The sequence below is a fragment of the Trichomonas vaginalis genome, chromosome V (assembly GCF_026262505.1).
Source record: "Trichomonas vaginalis G3 chromosome V, whole genome shotgun sequence".
Taxonomy (NCBI): domain Eukaryota; phylum Parabasalia; order Trichomonadida; family Trichomonadidae; genus Trichomonas; species Trichomonas vaginalis.
The window spans coordinates 17,200,595-17,213,806 of NC_067207.1; the positions used below are offsets into that span (position 1 = coordinate 17,200,595).

Sequence of the window (13,212 nt, forward strand, 5' to 3'; positions counted from 1 at the left end):
TGGAAACGAGCTTATTCCATATGGACAGGCACTGTTTGAAGAGCTTGAACCAGAAACTCAGGAAAGAGTCATGCAAACAATACGCGAAGACTCAAATACAGACTATGACAAACTCTTTCTAGGATATAGGTTACCTGAGATGGGCGACCAGAGCCAAAAGGCAAAAAGGACATGGGAAATTTGCAACATACTAGATGAACATAATGCAAAGATGCAACAACTTCAAGCAGAGGCAATGAAGGAAAAAGAAGAGTTAAAAACTCAGTCAGGAAGAAAGTAAAGCATGGTCCACGTGGGTTCTATTATGACATATAAATCCAACTATTCTATATTTTTACTCATATGAAATGTACGCCGCTCAGAATATAACGCCAACAGTTTTGGATGCTATGAATGGAAATGTTTCCGAATGGTATAACGAATGCGACAATGCCATTAGAAGGTCAGAAATAGTTCCTGGAACTTACGAATATACAACTGCTGTTTCTTATGGAAACGTAGGTGAGTTTGGAGAAGGTTCTTCAACAACAGTAGATATTGCTTGCGACAGGTTTCATATTATTTCTATTGACAACTCATTCTTATACGTGGAACAAGACATTGAAATAAAACCTTCTGCCAAGTTGTCTGACAAGAAAGGTTGCAATGGAATTTTCTATGTCGGATACCAATATGCTCCAGAAGTTTTCATGGGATATAAGATATATTCTAACTCTGACTTAGTTCAAACAGTAACATGGGCAAACTATGAATGGTTCGCTTTGAGAAACTCAGTACAACCACAAGCTAGAGAACAAACAGACCAGTATGCAACTATTGAGAAAATAAGAAGACTTGACCCTAACGTTCCAGGAGTTTATGTTAACCTTTCTGGACAAACTGCAGCAGCAGTAACCAAAGTAAAATTGAAACTTAGAGTTCCTTTGTCATCTTTCCTCATCTTCAGGTTTTTAAGATACTTGCCAAACTGGGCAGGAAAAATTTCTATCGAACTTACTCCAAGCAAAAATAACTTAGTCATTGCACCAACACAAGACCCATTCACTCTTACAGACGTAAAGGGAGCAAATCAAACGTCATTCGCCGACTTTTGCAAAAACAAAGTTGACTTAGACTTTGGTTTCTCAAACCTCAACACTGAAGTAAACTATTATTTCAATGCTGCTGGAGATGCTTGGGACCCAGTTAAGTTCACATGCGAAAAATTTGAATGCAAGAGAATAGAAAGCAGACTTGCAGTCTATATGTTGGACCCAGATATTTCAAATGCTTTAGCTGCCAAATATATTGCAGTTCCACTTATGTTCCCTATACACCAAATATCTGTCAAAGACTTTGCAGGTGAAGTTGGAAACCAAAGTGCTGACCCAGGTGCAAGAACAGATATTGCTTTAACAACTGCAATGAAACATGCAGATACTATGTTTGTACTGTTCAGACGAACTATAAATGACTATTCTTGCTTCTACAACCCTGGTATTAAATATCATATAAACATAGATGGCAAATACTATCCAAGAGAAGAATATTCTACAGTTGAGGATATGAGGTCATACAACTTGACATTAGATGCTATGAACTTTAACAACAACTTCACAACAACCATAAACCCTGAAATGCAAAGTTCTATTATGCCATATGTGAAAGTATGGACTCATACAGGAGGTCAAAAAACTCAATATACAAATGGAGACCGTTCAAACTTTTGGCTTGGCATTCCATTTGCTGACTCAGAAGACTTTATGGGTGGTATTTCAACTGTTGGTACTGTACAAATACAATATACTGGTGACAGAGACGGTCCAGATGAACTGAGAGCAAAGAAGTTTACAAAACCAATAGCACTTTTCACGGAAGATGCTCTTTTGAAGATTCGTTCGATGAAACCTGCTGGGGCTCCTCAGATTGGCATAACGACAGCTTCCATCGAGCAGATTTTGGCAGCAGGTCAGTAAGTTGTTCTTGAACTGACTTCTCTCCGTCAAATATTGACAGTACGCCAGTTTTTGACATAAAATTGTATTATAAACTTTCCTTTAGAAATATCGGTCAGTTTTGTTGTTATATTTTTGTCTGCTTCAAGAACTTTCACCATTTCAGTTATACCAACTTTCTTTGCTTTATGAAAATATTTTGGTTCAGCAAAGACTGCTATTCTATAACATTTTCCATTGTTTGTATAAAGAACTATTCTGTCAATGTATTTGTATTGTTTGTGTGTGTAAACTTTGTTCTGCTTCAATTCGAAGAGATACTCGAATACGTCCATTTTTTATTCTAAGTAAAATGTCATTTCCGAAAAATAGAAGCGTGAGTGTTTCAAAAGGTTTAATGGCGGTGGCAGATGTGAAGTTAAATTCACCAACTCAAACAAACAGTCAAAGTGTTGTTGTCAATGTCAAAGACAGAGATGTTGAAGTGGGGAAACCATACGAAGACGAAGATGGTATAACAATTGTTCCTGTAAAAGAACAACCAACATATCCTGAAGTTAGCAGAGACTTAAGTTCTGTTGCAGATATTCGAAACGACTACCAACAACTGAAAGACAAACTTCAAACTCAGGAGAAGATTTGTCAAGCTTTAGGTATAATGTTAAACTTGGTCGAACACAACCCTGTAAAAGTGAACTCATATGTCATTGCACCTCATGAAATTTTGAAAGAACTATTGAAACTTTTGACAGAGGCAGACGATAAAACATCAAAGAAATAGAACCCGACATTGCTTGCTGTGGTGTTTCATATAATGTCATTGACAAGATATACGTTATGAAAGGAGGTGAAACGTTGAACTTAAAGTATAGTTTCCCAGACGTCATAAAAATATTTGACGACCACAACATTTCATTAAAATTTAGTTGCTAAGTAAATGGCAGAAGACATAGTGGTTTATACTATTACGACTAAAAACCCTGAGTCATATAATTCTATAACAACAAACTTACAAAGTCCTCAAGGACGATATTGTAAACTGACCTTAAACACGATGACGACTAAAGCCTGTTTTGCTCTTTTGACACCAGAAGACTTTGTTGTTGTGAATGGTAAAAAATACTTCTTTGAAGATACTTACTCAGATATACCACCAACAGGTTTTGTTGACTTATTTAATACTTTAAGGACGGATGTAACATGTGCTGCAACTAGAGCAGGTTTCATTATGTTTGGATGTCCGACCGAGTTTAGTATAAACGATATGAGCTATAATACAAAACTTATATCTGGTTTTTACTACCAACAGTTTCCTATAACAGGAAAAGGTGTCATACAAGGAATGTCTGTTCCATTGACTTTAAGTACACCTATTTTATATATTGTTTCAAACTTAGGTTCAAAGTGCTATTCGAATGTCGACAGAAACTACTATGACCAAAAGATACTTATGCGTATAAACAATACTTTCTCTGCTGGTTTGCCTATTGTTCATTCGAATGCAGAGTTTTCAGCTTTAGTAAACTCAAACACTTTGGCAAACATAAACTTAACCTTAGTTGACGCAAACTTTGTTCCTGTAAAACTTTTATGTCCTATGTATTTGTCAATGACGGCAGAAAGTTTCGAATTGGAAGATGCAACTGGTGAAAGTATTGTACTACAAGAACAACTTCAACAACAAATAGCTCAAGAACAACAAATGCAACAAATGCAACAAATGGAACAACAAGCTCAAGAATAAAAAAATATTTTTTTTTATTTTTATAAAAATGTACAGAATAGACGTTTCAGATTTTTATGACTTCCAAGCGTTCAGAAATATGTGTCCATTTCGAGACTATAACAAAGCAGTCGAGAATTTGAAACGTTTAGTCATTTATGTCGACTCTGCCCCAGAATGTTATGTCATGAAAGAATGGGATGTTGTCTTTAACAAACCAAGAGCAACAATAGTTTCAGAACAAGAATGTAGACAGAAACTAAGAAAATAAAAGTCGTACAAGTTGGAATGAAGATGTTAGATGCTTGGGATATCTTATTGTCAAAGTTAGAAGATTTTTCAGTTCGAGGTATAAAGTTCTATACACCTTCTCCAAACTTCTATTCTATCTTCACTGGATATAAATACGAACAAGTAGAATGGAAAGAAAATATTATAGAAGCTTGGTTAGACCATGTCAAAGAAATTATATGCAATGGAAACGAAAGAGTCTATGAGTATATCTTATGTTGGTTTGCAAATATCTTACAACATCCAAGTGCTAAAAATGAAACTGCTCTCATTATAATTGGAAAACAAGGAACAGGTAAGAACACTTTCTTTACAGATATTTTGTGCAAACTGTTAGAAGGTTATTCGAATCCGAATATGACAAACTTAGAAAACATCTGCGGTAAATTTAACTCTTCAATAGAGAATATGAAACTTATAGTTTGCAATGAACTTCAAAGTATAGATACAACAAAAGTTTTGAACTCAGATGCTTTGAAGAGTCTTATAACAGATAAAGTTGGAGTTGTTGAAAGAAAGTATAAAGACCAAAGAGTTTGTGAAAATGTTGCAAACTTCATTATGGTTTCAAACAATGTTGTTCCGATGAAGTTAGAAAGTTCTGACAGAAGATATGTAGTTGTCAGAACGTCAGATTCTCATATGCAAGATACAGAATATTTTGACGACTTAGCAGAAACTTTGACATCTGACTTTTACAACCACTTGTTCTCATATTTCATGACATTAGATATTTCTAAGTTCAATCCAAGACAAATTCCACATACCGAAGAGAGACAAACATTGTTAGAAGCAAACAAGAGTGTATATGAACTGTTCATAGAAGAAAGCGACTTTGTGTCATTAGATGAAAGGTCTTTATATGATGAATATAAACAATATTGTCAAGAATATGGTTATATGGCAGCTTCTAAACGAACATTCTTGGCAAATGTCAAAAATCTTTTAGACGTTCAGAACGGCGTATATACAAAGAAAAATTTTTATGAGTAAATTTTAAAAAAATATTTTTTTATCCGATAGAAAAGATGACGAAATTCATCTCAGTAAATAAGTACATGACAGAAGTCAAAGAAGAACTAGACCCATTCGCTTATTTGAATGTTTACTTCTACCATTTTGAAAAGTCTACATTTGACAAAGTTTGGAACATCGAACCAGTTAAGTTTGCTATTGTGACTAAAAATGGTGCGAAATTTGAAGACTTAGACATAGAAGGTTTGTTAACAGTCAAAGAAAATTTTGACAGAAGGTTCTCAAACCTTAAAGAAGGCAAAGCATACAAACTTGTTATACCTTATGAACCAAAGAAGACAGACGACTATGAATATTATGAGTCTAAGATAGTTGAAGTTCAAGGTAAGTTGGGTAAAAAGATTTTAGAGTCTAAGCCAGTGTTTGCCCCTAAAGAGGAAGAGAACATTGACATTGACCCAGAAATGTTCTAAAAATAAAATTTTATTTTTACATGTCAAATTTCTTTTTCTCTGGAATTGGTTCAGGTTCTTTCTTCTCTTCTTCTACTTTCTTTTCTTTCTTTTCTCTCTTCTTCTTCTTCTCTGGTGGAGTTATGTCAAATTTCTCAGAACCATATTTATGTAAAAGTTCTTTGTCCTTTAATAGCTCATCTATTCTGTTTTCTATTTCATCTTCAAGAACAGCGCATGTGTCTTCTTTGCATTCTAAGAACTTTTGTTGGACTTCATCTTTCCAATCGGCGTCATCTCTGTCAACAAGTCTGTCATTGACAAACTTAAAGACTTCTCTGCCTAATGTTTTATGGTTCTTGTCATATTCCCAGAAACAGAACTTTAGAACAAATTCACCTTTCTTGTTTACACTATGTAAGATTTTATGGTCGACAGATGTTTTGCTGTCGAAAAGTTTGTCTCGAATATAGATAGCGAAATCGCTAGACATTTTCTAAAAGATAAAATTTTTAATTTTTCTAAAAATATGTTAGAAAAAAAGTTTGCTGACATTGACAAGAAATTTGAGAATGTTTTGAAGAAGAACAAGAGGAAGTTAGAAAATGCTCAGATAAAACCCATACATGACAAGTTCCTATTTGCTCAGAATGGTATAACAGGTCTAATTGCACCACCTGGGTCTGGTAAGACTTTCACTTATCTTAAAATGGCTGCACAACAACAAGAACTAGATGAGAAGAACCCATTCTATGAGTTAGTTGTTATTTGTAGTACTTCGGGTCAATTTGACCAAACCGTCAATTCGTTCAAAGATATTATAAAGAAGTCTAAGTTAGTATGTATAAAAGACTCTGAGTTGTTAGATTGGATAAAGAAGTACCAAAGAAGAGTTTTGAAGTACAATGCTATAAATGAGTATGTCAATTCGAAGTTTAAAGACCCAAATGAGGAAATGCAGAGAATATTAGAGAAGAAACACTTCAGAAACAAACAGAAAGAGATAGAATACATTTCGAAGAAATTGCAATCTTACGATTGGAAGACTTACCCTCATAGATGTCTTCTTATCTTAGATGACTTTGCTTCTCATCCTTTGTTAAAGAACAGAGAACAAGATATGTGTCGAATTCTTAAGAAGCTCAGACACTTTAACATCTCAGTTGTCATTTGTGTACAGACAGCAAAGAGTTTAAGTAAGGATGTTAAAAGAATACTTACTGATATCATACTTTTCCCTGGATTGTCCGAAGACGATTTCATGGAACTTATGAAAGAGTCCATGGCAGGTAAGTTTGACAGACATGAACTATGGGAGAAGTACAAAGTCATACAAGACCCTCATACTTCTTTCAGAATTCATATCTACGCAAACAAAGTTCAAATTGTAAAAAGTCAAGCTTGAAAAATCTAAGTGTTTAGTCTTAGTCTGTTGTGGTGCTGGGGCTGTCGGTTCTTCTGGCTTTGGAAGACATTCAGGAAGAGGAACGTCGGTCATCCGTTTGTGTCCTGTCGGAAGGAAGAGTTCTTCCAGTTGTCGGGAAATTTTTTTCCTGTCGGATGGAAAAAATTTTCCTGTCGGATGGAAAAAATTTTCCTGTCGGATGGAAAAAAGTTCTCAATTTTCGAAAATTTGAATGGTTTACGGACGGACAACTGGAAATTTTTTTCCTGTCGGAAGGAATTTTTTTTCCTGTTGTCGGGAAATTTTTTTCCAGTCGGATGGAAGGACTCGGAATGCCAGAAGGATTTGACAAGACAATTTACCTTATAGAGCTACCTGAGCCATCTGAAGTCAAGCTTGAAAAATAAAGAGTTCATTTACTCTGCTTGTTTGAAGTTGTCAAAATACTCTGTTTTTTCTTTCAGTAGCGGCAAATCTTCTTTGAATGTAAGTATTGTACAACCTTTAATATCATAGTGTGTTTGAGGTAACGTATCTTGAACTATTTGTTTCACATCTTCATTCGGTGTCATTGAAATCGGTAAGTTTTCGCGATAGAACCAATTTCTGTCAGATTTGTAAATCTTAGCAAGGTCGTAAAAGCTTTTGTTGTTTCTTCTGACTAAATGCAACATAACCATATCTCTGTCTTCTTCATTTTCCATCTCTTCAGTATAAATCATATACTTATAGTTCTTTTCCTTTCCTTTTGGTACCGAACGTGGTATTCTTTTCTGTATGTTTTTGTCTTTTGCTTCAAGCTTGTTCTCTAGCTCTTCACGTTCTTGTCTATGAAGTTCATCTAACATCATGAAAATATAACAAGCATAGCGAGGTGAAGCCCACATTGCAACAGCATTTACGAGAAGTCTATGTACATACCAACCTCTCAAACCATTTGGCAAATTTTGACGATTTTCGTACGGAATCTCGACCCGCGGTTTTCCGCGGGTCGCAAACATATGAGGAAATTCTTCTAAAAGTTCTTTTGTCTGTTGGTTTTCAAACCAATGATGTGCTTGCTTTGTAGAACGAAGAGCATTCAAAATACTTTGCATTTGGTACATGTCATCTTTGACCGAACGAATGAGACGTAACTGTTTGTTAAACTGTATGTACTCATATTCTTCATTTATAGCTTCATGGACTATAACTGTTGTTGTGTTCTCTGTTGTTGACATATCTGTCTTTACATTCCGGATAAAAAAATATTTTATAAAAAACTAGCGTTATTTTCTGACTTTCACAAAAGACCAAAAATAAACGCTTTACATGTATTTTTCAGCAACTTCGTCAAATAATTTTATAGCTTTATCTATCTCATCTACTTCAAACGTTTCCCTACCTTTCGTGGGAGCACCATACATCTTCTCAAACTTTTCAAGTAGTTCTGTTTCAGCAGCTCTCATATCGTTAACAAACACAACCCTGACTCTATTGACTGTACTGTCATATCTTAGAGTTATATTATATGTTCTTCCTATCTTATATCTTTTTGTGTTGAAGTCCTTCGGTTTCTGAACGATGTAAAGTAAGCCTTCACTGCAACGTTCTGAGTCGAATGAACCATATGTTATGAAGTTATATCCAACAACTGGGTCTAACCATAACAAAACTATTGGTATAAGACTTTTGTCGATGAGATATGCTGTAGTTCCATGAAATCTTACCGATATCAAAAGCTCAGGATTTCTTGTCAAAATTTTCTGAGTAGAAGCAATTCTAACCCAGTCCTTTGGTTGCTTTCCAGAAGGTGTTATAATGTCTGACAAAGAATATTTGTTGTATTTCTTTGAGTATCTTACGTTTAAATCACCTATTCTAACCACTTTGGTGTCATTGTCTATCTTTCTAACTGTTTCAAACTCAATGTTTGACATATCTGTTCTTACATACAAAATAAAAAATATTTTTTTTAAAAAACTAACTTTATTTTTTCTGTCTTAAGGAAATTCATGAAATTTCATACGGAATTCAGCAAAAATATATTTTAGGTGAAGAGGTGAGATTTCACCTCTTTTTTCACCTGTTTTTTCACCTCATGAATTTTCATGATTTCATCGTACATGTTTTGTCAAGACTTCTTCGTACATGAATTTTCATGATTTCATCGTAAATGTTTTGTCAAGACTTCTTCGTAATGAGCGTAAATGACCCAAAAATATTTTTAGGTGAAGAGGTGAGATTTCACCTCTTTTTTCACCTGTTATTTTATAAGCGTTTTACATGAATTGTACGATGTATATTTGAAATCCTAAACAATTTCGTAGCTTCTATTTCTTCGCTGAGGATATCGAATGTTTTAACGATACCGAAAGTTTCTTTATACTTCTTCTTGACGTCAGATAGAAGGAAATCTTCTGCTGTTGGATAGTTTTTGTTCAGAAATTCTAACATGTTCATTTTATCTTCTGCTGGCTTTTCTGCTTCTTTCTTTAAGTCAGCATAGTCGTTTCTCATTCTTTCTATCTCTTTGACGGAGTAGTTATATTTCCTCATTGCTGCTTTACATTTTGAACATTGCGGGTTCATTTTTGCGTTATATTCTGAAACCTTACCTGCAAGTATGACTAAGGCGTCAATGGTTTTCTTTAACTCAAAAGTTGCTGGTTTTATCTGTTCGTTCCATACCTTACCTCTTCTATCTTTATCTCTTATTTCCCATACACATTTTGCAACTAATGAAACAAAGTTGTCGTAGGTCTTAAATTCTTCAGATTTATATATGTCAGAAACATTCTTATATACCATATCGCAGTCTTTGTCCATAACCTTATGGTTGCAATGAAATCCAAGAAACTCATAGTTAACCTTTCGTATGAACTTCTTTATTTCTACTGAGTCAGTTGCTTTGACTTCTATTTCATCGAATTCAGGAATAGTAAGCTTTTGTTGTTGGATTTCAGGCAATTTGGGTAAATGGTCAATAATATCCTGCATTTCATAAAGATACTGTTCATTTGTTTCATCTTTTGCAGTGCAATCTAAATTACTTGTTAAAAGTTCTTGCTTTATCTTCTGGATTTTTGTTTCGAAAGTATATGAAGAAGGAATGAAGCTTTTCATCTCTACTAACATTGAAGTTGGGTTCATGACTAACGAGTTTGGTGCTGTAGTTGCTAACATGTTCTTACAATAAAAATAAAAAAAAATATTTTATAAAAAACTAAAATATATTTTTTATCTTAAGGAAATTCATGAAAACTCATGAGGTGAAAAAACAGGTGAAAAAAGAGGTGAAATCTCACCTCTTCACCTAAACATTATTTTTGTCTGATTTACGCTCATTACGATGAAATCATGACAAAACATTTACGAAGAAGTTTTGACAAAACATTTACGAAGAAATTCATGAAAATTCAAGAGGGTGAAAAAACAGGTGAAAAAAGAGGTGAAATCTCACCTCTTCACCTAAATTATATTTTTGCTGAATTTAGCAACAAAAATGAACGAGGTCAGGATGTATGTTGCTGAATTCATTCATAACACCCTTTGTAAGCTCATAAAATGCTTGTTTTGAGGTCGAGCCACTTTTGGCTCCACCGTATTCTTTCAACCAAAACTCAAGAATTTCCCGCATGAATTTTGTATAAAAAGCAACCCGCTGTTTTCCGCGGGTTGGTATATTCTTCACAAAACATTTACGTTTAGTTTACGAAGAAGTCATGACAAAACATATACGAAGAAGTCTTGACAAAACATATACGAAGAAGTCTTGACAAAACATTTACGATGAAATCATGACCTTCTACCCTAAATTATATTTTTTGGTCTGGGAACAACTTTCTCTCAATTGGAGCTGTAGCATACTCTTTGCGTAAGCGGTTCAGACCTTCTTCGAACTCTTGGTCTCTCTTCGATTTGTATTGGAATTGGTAGTAATTTGGACTGGAATTGGAATTGCTGGAACAACCAAGGGTTGGAGCTGTAGCATACTCTTTGCGTAAGCGGTTCAGACCTTCTTCGAACTCTTGGTCTCTCTTCGATTTGGATTGAGATTGGACTTGCTGGAACTGAGGTGCAGGGGCTGGTGCTTTAGGTTCCTCTGGTTTGGGAATGGACTCGGTTGGTGGGACGTCGGACATTCGTCTGTGGCTTAACCGTCGGACCACAACGATAAAAATCTCTGCTCCTAGCAGTACTGCTACTGACAGTAGCAGTACTTTTACTGACAGTAGCAGTACTTTTTCTGACAGTAGCAGTACTTTTTCTGACAGTAGCAGTACTTTTTCTGACAGTAGCAGTACTTTATCGTCGAAAACCCTCTCAAATTTTCCTTTTTACTGCTCCTAGCAGTACTTTTACTGTCAGTAGCAGTACTTTTACTGACAGTAGCAGTACTTTTTCTGACAGTAGCAGTACTTTTACTGACAGTAGCAATGGACAACATCGAGCCATTAGATGAGGCAGTTTACCTAATTGAAATTAACGAGCTTGTTAAAGACTTCCTCAGGCAGAATGTAAAAGGCAAGCTTGTTAACTGTTGGATAACGGGAAGGGCTGCCTTGAATCTCGAGACTTCGACTGGAATTCCAATTCAAATACCAGACGGGACAGCCTACGATGGCATAAAGGACGCCAAAGAGAAGCTCTTCTCAAGTTCTTTGCCAAGCGTCCTTGGATACAACTTCCAAACAGAGAGAGTCCAATTCCACGAATTATACAAATTCTCAGAGCACTGTTCCACTTCTCAGGTCAACCATTCTACATAACTACAGAAGGCGACATCCAACCAGTTCAGTAAACATCTCATTTTAACTCACTTTTTTATGTTTTTTGTGAAAGTGTCAAAAATAAATTGTTTTCATGAGTTTTCTACGATGTTAGAAAACGTGTTATTTTCTAATATCTTCACATTCAATACTTTTTCAGCACTTTTCCGTAGTTGTATATGAAAGACAATTCGAGATGAAATTTCTTCATCTGATATTGCCCTACCGGCATTTGTAAAGATATAGTCTAACGGTTTTGTATCTGCTACTTTTGTTCTTTGTTTTTCAACCTGAAGCATTTAATATATGTAAAAATATACTGTTTTAAAAACGTTTTAAAATGGTATGCCATATAGCTTCTTGAATTTGTTAAGATATAGTCTAACGTATTTTCCATCTGTATCTCTAGCGTTTACATAAGCATAGCCCGCCTTAGTAAAACATACTTGTAATTTCCTATAGTTTACGCCGGTATAAAAGTAGAAAGAGTCCTGTTCTTCGCTATAGTAGTAAAACTCAAACGTATGCTTGCCATAGTCTGTAATTTCAATTGCTTCATCTTCTAGTTCGTCGACAAATTCGAATACTATATCTCCAAATTTGCCTTTGTTCTTATTGTTTTCAGAACGAGTGACCCAACGTAAGTTTTCAAGTCTATTGTCGTTTCTTATACGGTTTATATGGTCTACAAAAGGTAAATTGTTAGGGTTCGGTATAAAATGAGTTGCAATGACAATATGTTTAAAATAGTTTTTTCCACTCATATCCATAAGAGCATATCCGTCATTTCGCTCCCATCCGCTTAAAACTCTTTTTGTCTTTTTGTTTCTGACTTCAAATGACTCACAACAGTGAATTTCATATTTCTCATCTAACAAACAAGTTTCCCAACGGTCTGTTCCAACAAACTCAGCGTACATTTCAAATAAAATAAAAAAATATATTTTTTGAAAAATGTTTTTTCCTTTACTTAACATAACCACCAGCTACCATAAGTCTTTGACGCCAACCCATACCAGCTAATGAAGGTTGACTTGGTTTAGTCTGGAGACTAACCTTTGGTTTTGGTTTATCTTCAGTTTTTGGTTTTTCTTCTTCTATTGGTTTTTCGTCACTTTTCGGTTCTTCTGGCTTTACCTCACTTGCAGGTATGGTTGTGTCGTCAACATCTTCGTAAATATCATATGCCATTTGTTTTTGTTTTCCTTTCAACTTTTTGTGTTTGTTGTAAAGTTTAGAATATTTCGACTCTAAGTCAATGAGATGTTCTATAATGAACTGTTCGTCAGTGAAGTATACCTTCCCATCTGTTGTCTCTTTAAACTCCTTCAGACTTCAATATTTTATTTGTGAGAGTCTGTTTCTTTTTTGAGATACTAGCCGTTCCATTTCTATGAAAAGTGACTTTATAGTTAGGGTTTGTATTTCCAGACCTGGCACTTTCTATTATTGAATTTTTCTCTTCATCTGTAAGTCTTTGACAGGTTTTGACAATGGTTCTGAACTTTTTTTGTTTGTGGTGTCAAATCTACCGTTTCAACTTCTTCGGTCATTTCATCTCAGTAAAAAATTTTAGTTTGGTTTGTTTTTCAACTGGTTGTTTAGGTTTTTTAAGTCGGTCTAAAACTTCCTGAGGTATAGGAAGAACTTGACAAACACGTGGTTGTGTAACTGCTGGAAG

At 34.9% G+C, this 13,212-nt stretch overlaps 8 protein-coding genes across 8 annotated transcripts, besides 1 other annotated feature; 4 read left to right on the forward strand and 4 right to left on the reverse strand.

Moving 5' to 3' along the window:
* Positions 1-13,212: part of a mobile genetic element that runs on past both edges of the window.
* Positions 690-1,423, forward strand: TVAGG3_0352890 (protein of unknown function, DUF4106 family; the record flags this gene model as incomplete). The annotated part of the gene is made up of 1 exon (XM_051231178.1): positions 690-1,423. A coding segment is annotated over one exon (734 nt), but the record flags the coding sequence as incomplete, so codon positions are not given.
* TVAGG3_0352900 (protein of unknown function, DUF4106 family) lies at positions 1,617-1,955 on the forward strand (the record flags this gene model as incomplete). The annotated part of the gene is made up of 1 exon (XM_051231179.1): positions 1,617-1,955. One exon carries the CDS (start codon positions 1,617-1,619, stop codon positions 1,953-1,955), a length of 339 nt encoding a protein of 112 aa, XP_051100909.1.
* On the forward strand, positions 4,977-5,396 carry TVAGG3_0352910 (uncharacterized protein; the record flags this gene model as incomplete). The annotated part of the gene is made up of 1 exon (XM_051231180.1): positions 4,977-5,396. The coding sequence occupies one exon, from the start codon at positions 4,977-4,979 to the stop codon at positions 5,394-5,396; it is 420 nt and encodes a 139-aa protein (XP_051100910.1).
* On the reverse strand, positions 5,413-5,868 carry TVAGG3_0352920 (uncharacterized protein; the record flags this gene model as incomplete). The annotated part of the gene is made up of 1 exon (XM_051231181.1): positions 5,413-5,868. The coding sequence occupies one exon, from the start codon at positions 5,866-5,868 to the stop codon at positions 5,413-5,415; it is 456 nt and encodes a 151-aa protein (XP_051100911.1).
* On the forward strand, positions 6,331-6,780 carry TVAGG3_0352930 (protein of unknown function, DUF4106 family; the record flags this gene model as incomplete). The annotated part of the gene is made up of 1 exon (XM_051231182.1): positions 6,331-6,780. One exon carries the CDS (start codon positions 6,331-6,333, stop codon positions 6,778-6,780), a length of 450 nt encoding a protein of 149 aa, XP_051100912.1.
* Positions 7,251-8,000, reverse strand: TVAGG3_0352940 (KilA, N-terminal/APSES-type HTH, DNA-binding family; the record flags this gene model as incomplete). The annotated part of the gene is made up of 1 exon (XM_051231183.1): positions 7,251-8,000. A coding segment is annotated over one exon (750 nt), but the record flags the coding sequence as incomplete, so codon positions are not given.
* On the reverse strand, positions 9,031-9,351 carry TVAGG3_0352950 (organellar and viral DNA polymerase type B; the record flags this gene model as incomplete). The annotated part of the gene is made up of 1 exon (XM_051231184.1): positions 9,031-9,351. One exon carries the CDS (start codon positions 9,349-9,351, stop codon positions 9,031-9,033), a length of 321 nt encoding a protein of 106 aa, XP_051100914.1.
* TVAGG3_0352960 (uncharacterized protein) lies at positions 10,578-10,904 on the reverse strand (the record flags this gene model as incomplete). The annotated part of the gene is made up of 1 exon (XM_051231185.1): positions 10,578-10,904. The coding sequence occupies one exon, from the start codon at positions 10,902-10,904 to the stop codon at positions 10,578-10,580; it is 327 nt and encodes a 108-aa protein (XP_051100915.1).